Here is a 20,259-nt window from a genome sequence, read left to right as displayed (position 1 = left end):
GTCGTTATTGATTCATAGGTCTGACTTTCCTTCAAGACCGTGAACTCCTGCTCCTTCCTTGGTCCTCAGTTTTAGAATCTATAGAACAGACTTGAAGATGATTGATACTAAAGTCCTTTCCAAGACTCATTCTGTGATGTACTAGATCCAGGCACAACCAAGTTGGAAGGTGGGGATGGGATAGTTTGAGGGTATATATTGGAATTAAATGGAAAGAATGAGGACTTGGAGATAGTACTAGAAAACCCAGCTCTCTCAAAGTCTCAGGCACACTGTGCCATGCATGTCCAGCAGGTGTGTTTAGCATACAAATGAGCACATATTCAAGAAACCAGGGCACAACAAAAAAAAGTGCACAGGCTCTGGAATCAAATGGGTCTGGCTGCTATTCTATGGCCAAATAACCTTGGGTATGTTATTTCTACTTTCTGGGGTTCAGTTTCCCCTTCTGTAAAATAGGGATAGAAATGCCCATTTCATAGGTTGTGAAGATTTAAATAATGATGTGCATAAAGTGTTTAGCCCATAGTAGGTGCTTCGTAATTATTCTCTATTCTTTTTATTTCCTCGGTTAGAAATCAGGATAAACTGAAACCAGTTGGGAGTGTTGGGTTAAATATAATTTAGCTCTTTCCCAGCTGATACCCAGTAGTGCAGAGGCAGAGGCTCAGGTGCACTCAACCCACTTGGCTCCACCCATAACCCACCGCCATGGTCAAGGAAGGCATTGCTGCTGGAGGTGTCATGGACATTAGTAGTGCTTTACAAGAGGTGTCAAAGACTGCCCTCATCCACGATGGCCTAGCAGATGGAATTCACAAAGCTGCCAAAGCCTTAGACAAGCACCAAGCCCATCTTCGTGGGCTTCTATCCAACTGTGATGAGCCTATGTATGTCAAGTTGGTGGAGGCCCTTTGTGCTGAACACCAAATCCACCTAATTAAGGTTGATGGCAACAAGAAAGTAGGGGAATGGGTAGGCCTCTGGAAAACTGACAGAGAGGGAAAACCCCGCAAAGTGTTTGGTTGCAGTTGTGTGGTGGTTAAAGACTATGGTGAAGAGTCTCAGGCCAAGGATGTCACCAAGGAATACTTGAAGAAATGAACAAATGGGAAATTTGGTTCTTGTTCCTCAAATAAATAAATAAAATATAACTTAGAATCTTCGAATCTTAGCATTAGAAGGGATCAGTTGATCTTGCTGACTGCTGCCACATCCCCTGATAAAACATTGATCTGGTCTCTGTTTGCATACTTCTAGTCATGGGACCCTTACCACCTCCCAAGGCAGCCACACCCTTATAAATCAGTATTAGAAAGTTCTTCCTTTTATCAGGGCAGAAATCTACTCCCTAACTTTCTTCTCTCTGATCTTTGTTCTCTCCCATGGGGCACCACATGGCAAGTCAACCCTTGCTTTCCCATGACAGCCTTTCAAATATTAGAATTGGCTCTGAGCACCTCTAGAGTCTTCTCTCCTTCAGACTAAAGACTGCAGGTCTTTCAGATGTGTCTGATGGGCTTGATTCCCCTGGACATGGGTAAGGCCCTGGTAAAAGAGTTTGCAGCTCTTTCTGGTTACTTTCTGTTTGGTATATGAGAGTTTGAATGTGGTTAAGAGGATGTAAATACATTTGTGAATAGATAATATTCATCCATTCACCCAAAAGACATTTACTGGGTATCCACCAATGTCATGGACCCTTTGGTAGGCCCTGAAGATACAGAGATGAATAAAGTATCATCTTGGCCTCAAGTTGCCCCCAGTCTAGTGAGGAACAGAGTCACATCAAGAGATGGTTTCGAAAAGATGTTTCAGAAGGAGTGTTCACCTGATCTGCAAAGCTGTGGGGTGGGGGCTGAGTGGTTTTCCTACATGTCTTATTCAACAACACCATAGAACCAGTTTGAAGGAACCGGGGCTGCCACTTCCCTCTTTTCAGGCATTTAACAAGTGCAGTGGTATGTTGCCCTCACGTTCACTTCTGTCATTGCTCCAACATGCCATGCATGCTCCTGCCTCAGGGCCTTTGCACAGATTTCCTCGCCTGGGATGTCCTTCCCTCAGATAGGGGGAACTGGCTGCCTCCTCTCCCTCAGGTCTCTGCTCTCATGTCACCTTAGCCTTATTTGGCCCTCTATTAAAAATTTGCAACCCCATCCCCTACACTGTCTTCTCCCTTCTGTGCTTTATTTCCTCCCAAGAACTCACCATCATATGACAAACTTTATATTTTATTTATGTTTCTTGTCTTGCTCCATCACCCCCAATCAGAATATACATTCAGTGATGGCAGAAACCAAATATTTTTGTTCTCCGCTATAATCTCAGTAAATGGAACTATGGCTGGCACATAATAGGTGCTCAATAAATACCTGTGGGGTAAATTTATGCAGCGCTAGGATTCAGCCCCCAGGTTGGAAGCTCATCCCTTTATGGGAAAATCCTATCAAAATTCTCCTGTTTCTTCAAAGCTGAACTCAAATGCCCCCACCTCCAGGAAGCCTTCTGCTCAGTCAGAATCAGTTCCATCTCTTCTCTGTCCTTGTATGTAGTTTTTTTGTTGTTCTTCCTATATATAGTTTTAAACGAAGTATCTCTGATATATTTATTATTTTTGCTGAACTAAAATTAATTCTTATATCCATCTTTCCCTCTACATATTAAGTCTCCTGAAGTCAGAAACAGTTTCTTGGTCATTTGGTCATTTTAGGGCCCACTCATAGTATCCAGCATGTTGTAGGTGCCTGTTATATATGGAATTTATGTGCCTGCTGCACATCACGTGCTCCGATATAAAAGTAAAGCATCAGAAACATTCTCTACCTTTAAGAAGGTTGGGGCCTCACTAAGGAGATAGCATTCTCATAGACAATAATAGAGGGCAGTATTTAATGGGGTGTGGGAGAAAAAAGACAAGGAACCAACGTTTATTGAGCATTTGTTATATGCCAGGCACTTTGCTTGCATTATCACTTTTAATCTTCCTAATAATTCCATGAAAACTAATACTAAGTTCATTTTACAGATGAGATTACTGCAGCCGAAAGGGACAAAGTAGGAATGCAGATTTGGGGGAAGAAAAGAAATAGTGTATACAAAGAAATTCTGAGAACTTCCCTATCAGAACTTCCCTTCCCTGTTGCTATGGATTAGGATGTGTAGCTTTCTCAGAAACCAAGGTGTAGGTAGTTTAAGTTAGTTAGCCAAGGCCACACAGCAATAAGCTGAAGCTGCATTTCTTACATCGTTACATTTCTGTATCAAGTCCCCAGATGATGCCATCGATGCTGGTACAGGGACCACACTGAGCGTACCAAGGCTTTAAACCATACTTAGAGGCAATTGTGTGAACTACCAAAAGAAAATAAATTCTCTGACTAGTTGTCTCTCCTAACCCTGAGCTTGCAGAAGAAAAGCCAGGACTCAGATTGCCCAACACTGTGTAAAACCCACAGAGGTGGGAGGGGTGGGAACAGAGCCATGGATGCTCCAGCACCTCAAAGCATCCCCAGTCAGTGTTAAGAAGGGAAAGAGACCCCAGCGTAGGGTATGTTCATCCCCCTGAATGCTTACCTGATACTGGATACTTCCGGGCCTTTTCACAGACGCCAGACCCTGTGGGGAGAAAAGCGTGAACTGAGAAGTCACATAGACCTGGACTTACTCAAATCCTAGCCATGGACCCTACTTGCTGGTTGCCTTTGGGCAGGTTACTTCACATGTCTTAGCCCATTTTCTTTATTTGCACGATGGGCCCCATGGTACCCATTTCATACAGGATTAAATAAAGAAACATTAGTAGGTCACTTAGCACAGTGCCTGGCACCAGGTGGACCCTGAATAAATGGAAGCTATTGTTGGTCTGTGTGTAACATTGTCCGCCCTCACAATGACGCTTTGATTGTGAGGGTAAGGGATTATCCCTATGCTTCCAGACGAAGGAACAGGCTGATTGAGCTTAAATGACTCAACCAAAGTTATACAGTAAGTAGAGTTTTCACACACACACACACACACACACACAGTACATATGTGTACAGTACGTGTGTATGCGTGTAGTAACAGCACAAGCCTCTCCGACCCTCCTTAGGGTGTGTTCAGGTAGATTTTGAGGCATCTGACAACAGGGAAGGTCATCTCCGGACTGCCTGAGAGGGAGTCCTGGGATTTAGAGTTGGCTGCAGTTAACCCAGCATGCGGATTACTGCCCTGCAGGTGATCTTAAGGTGACTGGGGATTTTATCATGTGCTTTGAGAACAGAATTTCAGCCTGAGCTAGGGGTTCTAACAGTCACAAAAATTCCTTACTCAACTCAGAAGTTTTTATCAACAGCAGCTACCCATCTGGCTGCCCCCTTGGGGGCTTTGCAGATGAGGGGAGTAGCTGTTAGGTTTCTGGAGAATGACGATTTTTGAAGAAAGAAAGAGCCAAGTGTGCAGGTTGGCAGTGCAGAAATGCTGAGGTCCCTTCAAGCCAGCCCTGCAAAGGGATGGCTTCTCTGTTGCTGCCATCAACCATGAGGATGTCACATTTGGGGTCCTGCTGTCATAACCCCCAGGACCCCAAAGGCAAAGGAAAACAATGCCTATCCAGAATGACCAGGAAAACGAGGGGTTATAATCAGCTATGATGGTGATTCCTAGAATTTGAGTACAATAAAGATACTTAGCACAAATTATTGAAGATAATTTGAGTTTTTCTTAGATGATTCAAAAAAGCCTCAGAGGTATTTCAGGGCTTTGGAATCGTTGTCAGTGACATTTTAGTTCAAATGGAGTAACTGTGAGTATGGCAAAAGGTACTGGATTTGGAGTCAAAAGATCTAAACCACAGTCAGCAAACTATGGCCCAAAGGAAGGCTATTTTTCTAAATGTGTTTTATTGGAACACTATTGTCTATGGCTGCTTTCATGCTGTAATGGCAAAGTTGTCATGGCAGAGACCGGAGGATCTGCCAATCCTAAACTACTTACTGTCTCACCCAGTATGTAAAAAAGTTTGCCAACCCCTGATACAGACTGAGATCCAGCTCTGTAATGGAGGGCACATCACTATTTTCTCTGATCTTCAGTTTCCATATCTTTTTTTTTTTTAAGAGTTTATTTATTTATTTGACAGAGAGAGCGAGCACACAAGCAGGGGGAGCAGCAGAGAGAGAGAGAGAAGCAGGCTTCCCACTGAGCAGGGAGCCCGATGTGGGGCTTGCTTCCAGGACCCTGGGATCATGACCTGAGCCCCAATTTTATTTATTTGAGAGATAGAGAGAATGAGTGGGGGGAGGGGAGGGAAAGGGAAAGGGAGAGAATTCCAAGCATCTTGGGGCTCAGTCTCAGGACCCTGAGATCATGACCTGAGCTGAAGGCAGATGCTTAACCGACTGAGCCCCAGGTGCCCCTTCAGTTTCCATATCTATGAAATGAAAACCCGCGGGGTAGTTGTGAGAGTCAGATGCAACAGAACGGGTCGCAAAGCACTTTGGAAACTCCGAGGGTGGGCAGCACCTGATCTGTGCTGCTGTGCTGGAGGGGAGCCCACCCAGATATTCTTTGTGTTTTCTTTTCCGATCCTTGGTGTCAGCTTGTCATGCTCTCCCTTTCCCACAAATGCAAAAAGAATTCCCTGGGTCCCCTCCTTTCCCCCAAATATAAAACATTCTTCCAGAAATGAGGGTTGGTTGTACCCACTCTTTCATCTGTTTGTTGAGCACCTACTATGTTCGAGGAAGCAAACTTTTATAAGCTAGTTCTTGTGAGGAGAAGTGTTTGGTTTCCAGGGGGAGAAGTTGGTATACACATTATTACAGCGGAATGGAGATGTTGCCATGTCAGAGTAGGAGGACGCATCATGTGTTCATGTGTGCACATGTGCATATGAGCAGTTTATAAAAACAGAGATATTCAGGTTCAGATTTAAGAAAAGCTTGTTAAAAACATGAACCTCTTTAATCCAAAATACACTGAAGTGCCTTAAAATGTAGCCATTATGTATAACTGTTTCCCCTTGGAAACTATGTTCTAATTTTAAGTTTCCATCCCAAACTGCCAAGAATGCATTTCCTGCTCATGCATGGTCACTGGGGATCCCTCATCCATGCCTGCTGGACAGGAGTATTCAGGAGTGGTCACATGTAAGGACTGTGGATCACCTGAGTATCAAGGAGCCAGGTACTCATGATAGTTTCTAAATTTGGGTGGAAGCCTTCATTTCATAATATTATCTTTTCTTTATTGATTGTATTTTTTATTGATGATTCAGTAAACATAACCTCAGTGGTTTAATTGTTTTATTTGACCAAACTGCTATCAAAATAAACTCATAAACTGAGAACAAAAATAAAGTCTAAAAAAATTTTCTGTTCTGAAAATACTGTCACTATACATATATGGTCAAATCTTGCTATTGCTGATAAAGGAAGATGTAATTATTTGGGGGAAAAGGAATAATAAGAGGACCTTATGGACCTATTTCTGGGATGCAGCTATGCACACACTTTGCTCTAGGCTCCAGACTGTGTCCCCTGGGGCCTTCCCAGCATGGTGGCTCTCTTGGTCCCCATGGAAATAGTGTTGGTATTTTTTGTGAATGTGTTTCATCTATATTTTTCTATGTGCATTTAAATATAGAACTGCAAACCCAAAACTCATCACCAATGTATGCCCACCATACAGACAAGTTAAAACATAGAATTCTTCTTCATTTCACTCTCTCCTGCTACTAATATTTTTTGAAAGAAATGAGGCTTGGGTTTTTATATTTTCTACCTTGGGATTTAATCCTCTCTAGAGTGTTTTAAAAGAGATTGCTTAGTTCCATCGAGTATTTTTTATTAGACTTAGCTGGACTCCTTCTGTGTTGGCAAGAAGCATGTGAGGAAGCTGTTCTCAAACTAGGCTAAGCACAGGTAGTTTCACTGTGCTACAGTTTATCTCACGCCTTTCAGTTCACGGCAGTGCTTCCCACCTCTGTCCCCCTCTTGTTCAATGCAGTGTTCTGTTTCAGAGTTTGCACCTCATTATTTCATATCAAGGAGAATCTCCAGTCTTTCCCTCCTCTTCCTTTCTGAAACAATGTTTATCTGGTTTTTAGTTTTTCTCAAAAGCACCCTCATTCCTGGGCGCCTGGGTGGCTCAGTTGGTTAAGCGACTGCCTTCGGCTCAGGTCATTATCCTGGAGTCCCTGGATCGAGTCCCGCATGGGGCTCCCTGCTTGGCAGGGAGCCTGCTTCTCCCTCTGACCCTCCCCCTCTCATGTGCTCTCTCTCTCTCTCATTCTCTCTGTCTCAAATAAATAAATAAAATCTTTAAAAAAAAAAAAAAAAGCACCCTCATTCCTGATGTTAAGTGCAGTCTCTCTCTAAACCTAGAACAGATGATGATAGCACAGTTGTGCTAATTGCCTTCAATCTGAGGTGATGGTGGGTTTGGGACCAATACAGGCAGGTGAGTAGATATGACACAGCTTGCTGGGCAGGAGTCCTTTCTTTTGGGGCGCCTCGGTGGCTCAGTTGGTTGAGCATCTGACTCTTGATTTCAGCTCAGGTCGTGATCTCATGCCCCCCCCCCTCTGTAAAATAATAAATAAATCTTTAAAAAAAAAAAAGGGAGTTCTTTCTTTCACTTGACCTTCGGAACCTTCCTAGGACCTCAAGCAAGGGTCTAAAACAAAGATAAAATATAGAATGTAAAAATCATAGCCACTATATTTATTTTAGATTTCTATAAATATATGAATAATTAGAGAGAAAGATACAGTATATCAGGGAACATGCACCACTGGTAGGCATGATAAATTCTTCCACATACATTCCATCAGTGTGATGAATCATGAAGTATTTGGGTTTAGGTTCAATGTTTGCAGTTAAGTGGTGAGTGTTTTGTCTGTATTTTTTCATAATTCATTTTAATTTTATACAAATTCAATTTAGCTGGATAGATTGACTGTCTGATTTGTTTCCTAGAACTCATAACTAAGGTTTATCATTCAGATTATTGCTTTAAAAATGCCCTTTAAAGCATCTCAACTTGGTGCATAACTGTTTAAAATGAATAATTGTAAGAATATTTTAGTACTGCAATTTTTAAGGCTTCTCTTATTTACAAGGAAAATAGAACTGATAAATTTGAATGATGAAAATGGATTTAATTAGGTGAATTTAGTTAGGCTTGATGAGGTGGAGCCAAATTTAGGATAAATGATATTTTTAAACTAATGTCTCTTATATTTTTAGATTTGCAAAAGTTTCTCAGAACATGTGGCAGGGTCTTGTAATTCACACACACCTCTCTTTGTCACACTTTTACTCTCTTGCACACACACACACACGTGCACACACGTAGGCGCACGTGCACACAGAGGGGCCCGGCAGCTGGAGTGTGTTCAACATTCTCTCCTCCTTCTTCAGTTACTAATTCTGCCTATAAAGGGTATATCTGGCAAAGTTTGCTCCTGTCTTTCCTGTTCTAACCCTGTTATTCCAAAACACAAAGGAACATTCCAATGGAAAGTATTGTCATTTTGGGTTTTCCATTTTGGGGACAAAAATGAGCACTTAGCCATTCCTCGTGATGCTCTTTGCTTGCGTCCTATAAAGGATAACAAAGTCACCCATTTTCCAATCCAGAACCCAAGTTGTTTTCCCAGGTTCCCTCCTACAACCAACACAAACACAGACATTTACCAGCAAAACAGAAGCTGTTGGAAAGATTTTTTTGGCTGCTGAAATGGGCTCCTGTCACCAGGACATGGCAGGCTTTTTGCTGTATTGTCTCCCAGGACTGGCCCGGGTACTCCAAAAAGAGCTTTATGTAATCAGTCTTCCCTGACATGTGACGTCCTGTCATTTTCCTCCCCTTCGGCTCTGCTGCCACCCACAGATCAATAACATTGCCTGGGAAGTTCAAGCTGGTTTTGCAGCCACCCGAGCTCTGTGTTTCTTAAAGGGTATGTCAGAAAATGTAAAGTTTCCTAATGATATTTCTGGCTGATGACACATGGCAGAGCTGATGGACTATTTATAATCAGTGGCACGATCGCAAGCACATTATTTTTATTTCACTTAGGGGGGAGCCCTGTCACTTGCTACCTCTCTTTGCAGACAAGTTGATGCCATCTCCACCTAAAGGAGCTAAAACCCTCTTTGCAGAATGTGTTTGCACTCTCCCCTTTGTGTTAGGAGCTCCCCAGTTCTTTCCAATAGAATCCTCACCCCCCCCCCCTTTTTTTTAACTGTTCTTGGGCTGGGAGGATGATGAGGGCAACCAGTGATTTGTAGCAACTGCTTTAGATTCTGGCCATGCCTTCACTATAAATGTCTCCGTCTTTGCTGCTCAGATCCTGCTACATTCCTCCGCGTGTGGGCGTGGCTGGCATGACTGAGGCAGCAGACACAGCTCCTGCATTCAGCGCTCGCCCCAGTTTCACAGGACTGAGCATAGCATAGCCGTCTTTCGTTGAGCAGCTACTATATTCTAGGCAACGTACTTGGTAGGCATTTTATACACAAGATCTCATTAACGCTTACAAACCTATCTGTCTGTTATCTCCAGAGAAGACATGTGGGGGAAAAAACGGGACATTAAATGACTCCTCTCCACAGTCACACAGCTGATAGGAAAAGCCCCATGACTCAGTTCAAATCTAACAAACCACACCTGCTCTCTTTTTACTACCTTCTCACTTCTTTCCGGTTAAGTGGACACTTGTGTATGGATGTGGATGGGCAGGGGCACTTACCCATTCCCAACTTGGGCAACACCTGTGAGTTCCTAGGCTGACCAAAGTGAGAGATGGAAGAACTGGAAACTTTTCCACCTGGGGTAAACCCTGGTGTAAAAGGAACCATATACTAGAGGAGGGTTTTGACTCACTGCAATGGGAGGTGTTACTGCTATAAAGATACTGAGCTCTCTCTCTCTCTCTCTCTCTCTCTCTCTCTCTCTCTTTTTTTAAAAATGTTTCCACAGGACAGAGTTTAGGGTATGGATTCGTTAACTATATTGATCCAAAGGATGCAGAGAAAGCCATCAACACTTTAAATGGACTCAGACTCCAGACCAAAACCATAAAGGTAAGAAGTGATACGCTGGCTCCTGATTGGGAAGCACTGGTTAAATTTCATCCCTTTGATCTAATAAATCCAGGCGATGAGGGAGCTGGAAGTGGTGCTCTTTATTTATGCAAAGGACATTTATCATCCACTGTACTAAGTGGGGATGCAGATCATTACAAAGAATGAGATGCAAGCTGAGTAGAGGGAAGGGACCAGAGGGCAGATGGGGTGTCAGCACCCACCAAGAAGGCCTGTGAGCCCAAGTCTGCAAAGATGGCCAAAACTGAGCCATGGTAAGAAGCTGGGGCAGGGAAGATGTTCCAGACAGAGGGAACAGCACATGGGAAGCTGTGAAAATGAATGTAAACATTATGAGTGGGGAACAGCATATAGAATAGCATGGCCTAAGTTTGGATGGGAGGTGGGCAGGGGCCTCGTGTGCCAGGCTGAACAGTTTAGCTTTACCTAAGGGTGGACAGTTCATCTCCTAACTGAGACTTGAAAAGAAAAAATCAGTTATAAATAAACTCTTGTGTGATAGGGATGGGTACTATAAAATTGTTAGGAACATAGTAAAGGAGTGACAGAAAAAGTAACATTCGAGCAATTGGAAAATAATCAGAGCTGTAGATAATATCTCCAGTGGGATTGTTTAAAGTCGAAAAAGAGAAACAGTTACCCAGAGCCTGCTCTTCCAGACAGAGGTTTCTGTGACTGGGCTGTCACTCTCTCGGTTCAGACTTCACCTTGTGGGGATCCTTCAGGAAGTGGTGCTGCTTGCTTTGAGGGCCCCCTCCCACAGCCAGTGGTGGTCCCCTGGATGGAGCCTCCTCCTCCTCAGCCTCCCTTCCCCTACTTCCCCCACCTCCAGGCAGCATCCTGCTTGAGGGCAGCTGCCAACCCATTAATGAGTCCCATCCTTCATAGCCTATCACACCACAGGGAGGTGTCTCCTGGGCACTCTTATCCTCACGACAGCAGGTCTGACGCAAAGTAGGACAAAAGAGAAACCTCTCCCAGAATGGAAATCTATAGATGGCACCAGCTCTCAGCGTATGAAAACACAAAAGCAGAACTTTTTGGTCCAACAGAGCTACTTCTCCAACATTCCGAATGACAGAGGAGACTACTGGTATAAGATAATCTTAGCTAGGAGGTAATCAAAACAAAACCAAAGCCAAAACAAAAACCTTTTTTTTGGGATATATTGCATGATTGCCTCCCTCCCTCCCTCCCTCCCTCCCTCCCTCCCTCCCTCCCTTCCTTCCTTCCTTCCTTACTTCCTTCCTTCCTTCCTTCCTTCCTTCCTTCCTTCAAGTAGCTTTACTTTTGCAATTGAGTTTAGTTTTATTTCTAAAGATGATTGCTTTCCTGATCTCATACGGTCTGTGGTACACACAGACCCCAAAATGGGCCTGACTCAGGCTGCCTCCATCTCATCTTACAATCAGTCCCTGTGAGTTACCTAATGGAGAAATAATTAAGAGTTGTTTAATTATGGGGTAGTCCTTTGAGAGGCAGGAGGATTAATTTCTTTCAAAGGAAAACATACCTATTTTTATGCTTTAACTGAAGGTGGGAGGCTCACGTCCCTGACTGTTTGTTGAGGCCACAGCAGGTTGAGGCTGTATGTGTGGGTTTGATTGATTTTTCTGTGCTATCCAGTTCAGCATTAGAATGTCATACACTTACTCTTCCCTTGATGGACACCCTGACCTTGAACGGAGAAAGTACTTTTCTTTCTTCTACAGTATTTCTTGAAGCCCAAACCTTCCCAAGAGTTTAGGATCAAATCATCACACATCCATTCTGCCTTTTAAAAAATATATATATATTCCATGAAGCTGTTGGGCTTCCTGAAGACTGATTGGACCTGGCTTTCCTGATCTCAGAATTCACCCCCTGATCCATCATGCCATCGGAAGCAGTTCTTTGTCTAGGTGGATCTTACAGACGAGGAACATTGATTATTTTTGTTCTGTGAGGAGACAGTCTGCCTCACCCCCTCACCCACCCTGTGCTCACCCTGCATCAAAACGCTGCCAACACATTTGCACCCAGCAGTAACGCAGGCTTCCGAGGCACTGTAGGATTCAGAATGCATGATGCCACGGCTGAATCAATAATTTCCATTCTCTACTACGAATGAAAATTTAATGTGCAAACTTAGGGATTTCAGCCCTTTCATTAAAGCAGTTTATTTGCCATACTAAAAATTAAGTTTGAGTGATAGGTTCCTTTATTAACTTTTCTTCCCTTTCCTGAAGGGACACAATGTTTAAGGTAAAAATCATATTAAAGGGGAGGGGAAAAAAGCAAACCCTTTTCATGTGCTATTAATAGTCTCATCATTTATTAATTTTTTAAAATTGCTTTTCTGCCTTTCAGGCCACTGTTTACTTCTGCTTCAGTTTGCTTTGATAAGTGACAGGAGATTTATCTTTTTGCCTTGGATCCCATAAAGGAATAGATAACTTGCCTGTCTGGAAAACATAAGTATCCTCCTGGAAGCATGCTTTACAGAGATCTCCCCAGAACCATCTAGCACATGTTTGCAAGCTGTGGTCAAGTTTGTCTCTCCTTCTCACATTTCCGGTGCATTTCTGGACTGCTCCGTGCAAAACACCCTACTTTAAATGTAATGCACAACACGGATGCAGGCAAACCAAGAGTTAATTCCTAGGTTTTTTTTTTTTTTTTTTTTTTTAATTCCTAGGTTCTGACGATTCATGATTAACAACTAGATTTCTGGATAGTTCTGGAAAGCCCTCAGGAAGTGGTGGAGACTGTAGTGAGGTGGAGAGCAATAAAAAGGGCAGCTACTCTTCAGCTATTGCTGATTGTTTAAGCCCAGATTATTGCCAGATCTTCCAATTATTCAATAAAAGCCAAGATCTATATTTTTTTTTATGCCATACCTCTCAATTTTTAAAGGTTGGAAACCAACTTAAAAATTTTTAAGCATATGGGGCGCCTGGGTGGCTCAGATGGTTAAGCGTCTGCCTTCGGCTCAGGTCATGATCCCAGGGTCCTGGGATCGAGTCCCACATCGGGCTCCCTGCTCCTTGGGAGCCTGCTTCTCCCTCTGCCTCTCTCTCTGTCTCTCATGAATAAATAAATAAAATCTTTAAAAAAAAAATTTTTAAAGCATAGGTGGTCAGGTCAAACAAAATTTAGTAGTTGACCTGTGGACAAACAGTTTGCAGCCCCTGGAGTCCAATTTGAATACCCAGATACTGTTTTGCCTATTGGAAGTGAATGATACGTTACTGGACTGCTAGGGGAAGGTGCCCACAAGTGATGGTTCCCTGTTAACAAATTTTCTCTGCCCCTTTAGTAAGGGGGATGTCATGTGACTGTGTGCCAGTGCCGAAGGCACGTGGAAGGCAAGGCCAGGCCTCTGTCGTCGAGGAGAATACAGTCTTGGCACAGACACAGCATCAAAGCAGAGAAAGAGCATGATTTGTTAATTAAGCCCCTACGAGTAGTATGGATGGCTGCAGATAATGTGCCTATCTGGAAAAAACAAGTACATTCTTTGGAAGCGTGTGTTACAGTGATCTCCTAGAAATATCTAGTACATGTTTGCAGACATGCGACTACAGAGGGATTATTCTTTGGATTATAACTTGTTTCGTGGGAGAAAGTGGCCAGGCTCAAAGATGAGGTGACTTGTCCAAAGGCACACAAGTGACCAGCAGCTGACCTGAGTTAGCATCCAAAGGTCCTGTGAAGGGTTCTGCCACAAGAAGGAAATAATGATTACTTATTATAATTATACTAATAATGAATAATGAATAATAGTAATGCTACCTTATACTGAATATTTACTCTGTGTCCAACAGTGTTCTAGCCCCTTTACATACTTGATAGGATTTAATCCTTGAAAACATCTCTAGGGCTGGGTGCTTTACATATATTAACTCTACTCCTTAAGATAGCCCTGTAAGAAGGTTCTATTCACTACTTTATGCAGTTGAGGAAAGTAAGGCCCAAAGACGTTAGGAGACTTACCCAGGATCACACACTTGGCAAGTGAGATTTGGAGTCAGGAAGCATGTTTCAAAAATAACTCTGGCAGTGGGTCGTAAGTGTTGGAAGGTCACACTGTGTGTTTGCTCAGCAGCGCATGCGTTCTGTGAGGTTGTATGGGTGTGTATTGGCTCCGCACACACACACAGGTTATACTCCCCGGCATGGGGAGGAGATATAAAAAGCAAACAAACTGTGTGGTCCCTCCAGTTTCTTCAGTAAACAGACCTGTGGTTTGGGGCTTCTGCCATCAGCCTGGGGATAGACCTGACTTCAGGTCGTTTCTTCTTGAACCCCTGCTTTCCAGGCTCTGTGCCAGGTCCTGGGATCTAGGTGACCTAGGGATGGCAGTGCCCTGGGGGAGTCCCCCATCCATGTGTGTCAGAGAGGATATGGGGCATGGACCATGGGTTTACATGTCTAGCCTGCCAGACCAGCCTGGTGCTCCACTTGGGAAACTGGGTCTTTTCTCAGGATTTCAACTCTGAGCCCAGTGGAGATGATTTGCCCTGTTTAGGGCTTTGGGAGTGCTATTTGTTTAGCTTTTTTCCTCACTTGTCTCCAACAGAGATCATTTTAGACTCTGGGAAGGACTGGGTGAAATGGCGGTGGGTTCTAGGAAATGATTCCGGTGCGGCTTGACCCCACACCGGATGCCTGTCCCAGTCCTGGGCTCTCTCCTCTCTCCACGTGTTCTAAAACAGCAGCTTCTGAATTCACACTGTAATTTCAGCCTCTCCATGGGAAGCACTCCATTGAATTCAGCTGTAGTGGTGCAGCTCTTTGTTGTATTAATTAGTAACAAAGAAAATGAGATGGTCTGTAGTACCTTCGAAAGGAATAGCTTTACAAAAAGTTTGGATTGATATTCAAGTTACAACTGAGTAAAAAGTGATCCAAAGTGGAATATGAAGGTTTGGAGTCACTCCCAAGAAACCTTTCAGGGTAGTGGGACACAAGTTTGGGTTTTAACCTGAGTTGGAGGAGCAGAAGTGTTCACTGCTCTGCCTCCGTGGGGGCTCCTGTCTCGTGGGGAACACAAACATGCAAAGGACCAACTCTAATGCGGTGGGATAGGGCGGTCTTGGGGCTGCAGGCGCTCCCATTGGTTTGGGTGGAGGAGCAGGAAGTAGGAAGCTGTGAGAGGTTGGAGCAGGAGAGGGACCCGGTCAAAGTAAAGTTCCAAGAAGGCTCATCTGGCAGTGGTGTGTCACTGGGGGTGTTTGATGGATGAAACCAGCAGCTGGCAGGCTGGAGGTTTTTGTCAGCCTTAGGCACTGGTTTTCATCAGCTTTTTGGGAGGTTTTTTACTCATTTTAAAAGCAAGGCATGCTTAGTTACGAATAATTTGGAAAATACATTATCATATAATGAAGGCAGTATCAGCCATTCCCAACTCAATACTGTAAACAACGTTTTTATATATTTCCTTCCTTTTGTCATTGCATTACAGGTTTACAAATGATTTTGTCTTGTCTTTTTCTAATAATTGCATTAAGCTATTACTCAAATTATAAAAATACGACTTTAAGAAAACATTCCCAGAGCACAGCTCTTGTGCAAACTGGAGGTGTGAGTGATTTCGGGACTGGAGCAGGGATGAGGGGACAAAAGGCTGCCTCTGCCACGCAGAGTGAACCCAGGAGGCACTCAGGAGAGGGGCTGTGAGAGTAGGAAGGAAGCTTTATCACAAGGCAGCAGCCCAGCTCCAGAGGGAGCAGGACTGGAGAAGGGGGGAAGGTGTGAGTGAGGGCTTCTCAGAAGGAAAAAACTTCCCTTCTCTGGGAAGGAGAACAAACTGAGCTCCTGTATTCCGGCATCTGTGTGCAGCGATGCTGCTTAGCCATTTCTCCATTCTCGCTTTATTCTTCTAATAGCGCTAACGGTGCCTCCAGGGGATCCCCCCACACTGGAGTTTGCAGGGTCCAGTCTGCCCCTCCCGCTTCTTCCTCTTGCCAAGGGTCATCAGGTCGCTGCACCTCCCTCCCACCCTCCCTCGCCCCGCCATCCACCTGCCTTGCTAAAGGCCTTCATTCCGCTGAAGCATCTTTTCTTTGCACTCGGCATAAGCAATTATTTCTCCTATCCTTGCTCTTAACGCTTCCCGGAGAGTTAGCAGATCATTTTTTGCTGACTGGTATCACCCCACCCAGAAATGATAGACTGCCTCCCTCTGTCTTATTAATAATAAAAAGGCATTTTTCTCTCCTCCCCCATGACAGCTACAGTCAGAGCAGTGTGGGAGCACTTCCCTGCCAAGGTCAGCAGGGGAGGCTGGATCACTGAATCCCCAAGGAGCTAAGAGAGCACACAGCCACAGCGGTAGAAACTGGAGACCCGTTTACCCCCGTTGCACCGGGCAGCGCTTTCTGTCCTGTGAGAGCTTATGTTTGCCTGCTCTGCTTCCCAGTGCCCTGCTAACTTCCTCTGAGTGAGTAATTTCAGATACAGGTGTAGGAGTTTGAGAGATCGACCTAGAGCGTCCCTGCTCTCTCTGCCCGGTGAGGTTGTTACGATTCCAGTATCTTAAAGGTCATCCACAGTGTCCTGGGTCTGGATAACAAAAGAAAAGCAGACAGGTACAGGTTGAGAGGACACGTAGGTTTTCAGAAGTGTGTGGAATGGGGCTTGCGGGGCTTTAGTTGTCTACAAGTGCGAAAGACACCAACAGGGGGATGTGAGCTGCCTTAGAAAAGCCAGCTCACCTTGGCTGTGTTAGAAGAATTGTGGATTCCAGATCATAGGAATCCACTCTGGTCAACCTGTCCTTGGTGTCTGTGTCCTATTCTCAGCCCCACGTTCTAAAGAGACATTCTAAGGGTTATCCAGAGGCAAATGGGGAAGACGGCGAAGAAGGTGCTGCACTGACAGATTCATCCACAGTGGTTGCTTCTCTGTTCTCTATGGGAAAAGAAGTCTGCAGTGACTCCGAAGCTCAGTCCTGTGTTTCAAGAATTCGGGAAGAGACCCTGTGCAGCTATCAGGGGAGAACATTTGCCTTGGGTGGTAGTGAGTCTCTGATTGTCAGACATTCAGATGGAGTCATCGGGGATGATGTAGAAGAGATTCCTATACCACACTGGAGTCTGACCTAAAGGTCCCCTGAGCTCTGAGATTCGGTATTTCTGTGTGGTTTCTGGGCTTCAGACTGTTCTGTCCAGCATAGTGGCCACTGGCTACCTATGGCTTTTTAAATTTGAATTTAAATTAATAAAATTAAGTAAAATGAAAAGTTCAGTTCCTCAGTCATGCTAGGTACATTTGAAGTGCTCAGTAGCCACATATAGCTAGTGGCCACCATCGAACAGCACAGATCTAGAACATTTTCATGATCCCAGAAAGTTCTATTGGACGGTGCTGGCCTGAAACATCAGTGGCTGTGGGGAATAAAGAATTTCTTCTCCGTTGCTATCATGAAGCCCCAGGGCAAATCAGCTGGTCTGTCAAAGATCATAGAGCCAATCCCACTTCCCTTCCCCTTTGTTGTCCATTCAAAAGAGCTCTGAGTTACGATGAAGAGTCAGTCAAGTCCCACCTCTGTCAAAACCACCAGGATAACCTTGGGCAACTTACTTTACTTCTCTGGATGCATTTCCTCATCTTCCAGCTCTGACAGTCTAACTAATAAAATATTATAGCGTGATCTTGTCACCGTGGTAACTTTCCAGGAAAGTGGCCGTCTGTGCCAAACACATAGCTTTTATTTCACTGTCCACATTAGCCTGACATAGTGGAAAGATCCCAGAACTTGGAGTCATATCCAGCTTTGTCTTCATCCGGCTATGTGACCTTGGACAAGTACTTGATCTCACTGAGCCAGAATTTGTCATCCAGAAAATGGAACAAATAATATCTCACTTCTGGGTCATCAGAGTTTATAGTGGGTTGCCCAAGTAATGCTCCCCAGAATGAAGACAAAAGTGAATAGGGTTACCCCTAGGTGAAAATTACATGAGAGGGGAAAACTTTTTCCCATCTACATGTTTCAGAGATGTACATGCTTCAAAGATGCACTACAAAAGTAAGGAAAGAGTCTTGAGTCTTATTAAGCCTCAGGCAGCATATATAGAGGCTTTGTATAGTGGGAAGTATAATAGGGCTCCCACGTGGCGATAGTCACCTTATCAGTCTTCCATAAAGCAAGAATCAGGAGGTGCAGTTTAGTGAGAAGACTGAGTGTCTTCCGCTCTGAGACCAGCTCTTCCGCCAACCAGCCCATGAAACCTTTAGCACATCTCTACTTTCTGACAGGCAGCAAGATCCTTGTACTAAGTAAGGCCCCTTGGTAATGAGTGGACTTTTTTAAAGTTGTAGGCATACGAACAGATCACTACACCATTTTTTTAAAAGAAATGTTTATCCAGCTTACTGTATGCCAGATACTCTCATGATATTCTTGGATAGTCTTGAACTCCATGATGGAGGCATTGTGATAGCTGCAGCCATGGAAATGTGTATCATCTATAGAGTTCAAGGAGACGGCAGTCCTTCGTGTCTGGGCCTCCTGGAGGAGGCAGCATTCAGGCCTGGTCTGTAGGGATGGGAGGGGTTCATTTTGACATGATGATGAGCAAATAGCAAGAACAAAGACGGAAGTAGAAACCTTAAGTGCATATTCAGAAAACTGACCTTTTTAAATTTGAACTGTGGCACAGGGTGCATGGAGAGTTAGCAGGATGTGAGAAGTTGGCCCAGATCTGAGAGGGCCTTGAATGCTAAAATGAGGGATTTGATCATCCATCGCAAGGTGCTGGAGAACCACTGAAGGTTTTGAGCAGGGAGAAGTGGCACCACTGGGGCTCATTAGAAACATTCCCATCGGTTCTTGCCCCTGATAAAAGAATATCGTATCAGGTGACAGGTGGGGGAAAGTATGAGGAATGGGGCCTCATAAGCAGACACCTGTTCTGCCTGTAGGCAGGGCACAAGGGTAAGCCGATCCTCACAATCAAAGCTGTTGTTTCTAGGAGCCAGCTGGCTTCTTTCTTCTCTCCCTGCTCCCGGAGGTGGGATCTGAGGTACCTGCAAGGGTTTGCTCCTCGAAGGCCCTGGCAGTGCCAGAGTCTATGCTCCACTGTCATTCTCCTGGGCTCTTTGGAATGAATATCCCCCCTGGGATCCGTATGCTCTGGGGAGTTTGTGCTCACTCAGAGAGTAGGGTGTTACAACAGATTGGGGAAAATCTGCAGCCTGATCTTCTGAAAAGATAGGTCTCTGTGTGTGTCTTCTGCTAGACTAATAGTTCTACGTGACAGGGACTGTTATATTCATCTCTGTACCCCCAGCGTCTCACATAAGGCCATAGCAGTTATATCAAAGCTGCTATTTATTGAGCACTTCCTGTGTGCCAGGCATAGTGCCTAGGAACCTTTTTTTTTTTTTTTTAAGATTTATTTATTTATTTGGGAGAGGGAGAGAGAGAGCGCAGGGTGAGGGACAGAGCAAGAGGGAGGGAGAGAATCTCAAGTAGACTCCCTGCTGGGTGCAGAGCTTGGACACCGGGCTTGATCTCCTGACCCTGAGATCATGACCTGAGCTGAAATTAAGAGTCAGATGCTTAACCAACTGAGCCACCCAGGCGCCCCATAATGCCTAGAGATCTTATATGCATTAGCTTGTTTAATGCTCCAAGTGTTCTGTTAGAAAGCTTCTAAACTATGTTATTCAAGCGATACAGCTCAGAAAGGTTAAGTGACTTACCCCAAGCTTACACAGCTAGTAAGTAGTCAGGATTTAATTCCATATCTTTCTAGCCCCAAAACCCTTGCTCTTAACCTTTGTCTCTTTTCCATTCCAGAATAGATGCTCAGTGTCAGTTAAAGTAACACAAACAAGAACTTCCTTGGAGTGGCCTGTCTCAAAATACAGTTGCCTGATGCTCCAACTAGCACCTATCAGTGAGAGAAACCCACAGGATAAGGGGTGATGCAGACAGGAAGGATGCTTCTAGTGTGTGGAGCTAGAATAGAAATAAGAGAAGGATGGGAGCTGTAGAAGAGACACGTTTGAACTCAGTAGAAGGGTGAGCTTGCCCATAATCAGTGACGGCCAGTGATGGGGCAGGGCGCCTCATGAAGCAGTGAGCTTCCTGTGTAACATATAAGGCAGGTGGCCTGCTGCGTGGGATCTCGCCCAGAACTTGTGAGGCCACTTCCAGCACCAAGTTTCTGTGAAG

At 44.4% G+C, this 20,259-nt stretch overlaps 2 protein-coding genes across 2 annotated transcripts in view; both read left to right on the top strand.

The window, feature by feature from the left end:
* The window catches only part of ELAVL4 (ELAV like RNA binding protein 4), an 86,473-nt gene that overhangs the window by 53,205 nt on the left and 13,009 nt on the right, over positions 1-20,259 (top strand). The window contains exon 3 of the mRNA XM_035018599.1: positions 9,967-10,070. Coding sequence (XP_034874490.1) covers positions 9,967-10,070 — 104 coding nt within the window. The remainder of the gene's footprint in view (positions 1-9,966; positions 10,071-20,259) is intronic.
* On the top strand, positions 712-1,171 carry LOC118019435 (40S ribosomal protein S12-like). Its single transcript, XM_035018598.1, has one exon. The coding sequence runs from the start codon at positions 712-714 to the stop codon at positions 1,102-1,104; it is 393 nt and encodes a 130-aa protein (XP_034874489.1). The 3' UTR covers positions 1,105-1,171.

This window comes from Mirounga leonina, unplaced genomic scaffold (genome assembly GCF_011800145.1).
Source record: "Mirounga leonina isolate KUSES-001 unplaced genomic scaffold, KU_Mleo_1.0 Mir_173, whole genome shotgun sequence".
NCBI lineage: Eukaryota > Metazoa > Chordata > Mammalia > Carnivora > Phocidae > Mirounga > Mirounga leonina.
Note: the sequence above shows the minus strand (reverse complement) of the source record. Positions and strands in the feature narration are given on the sequence as shown.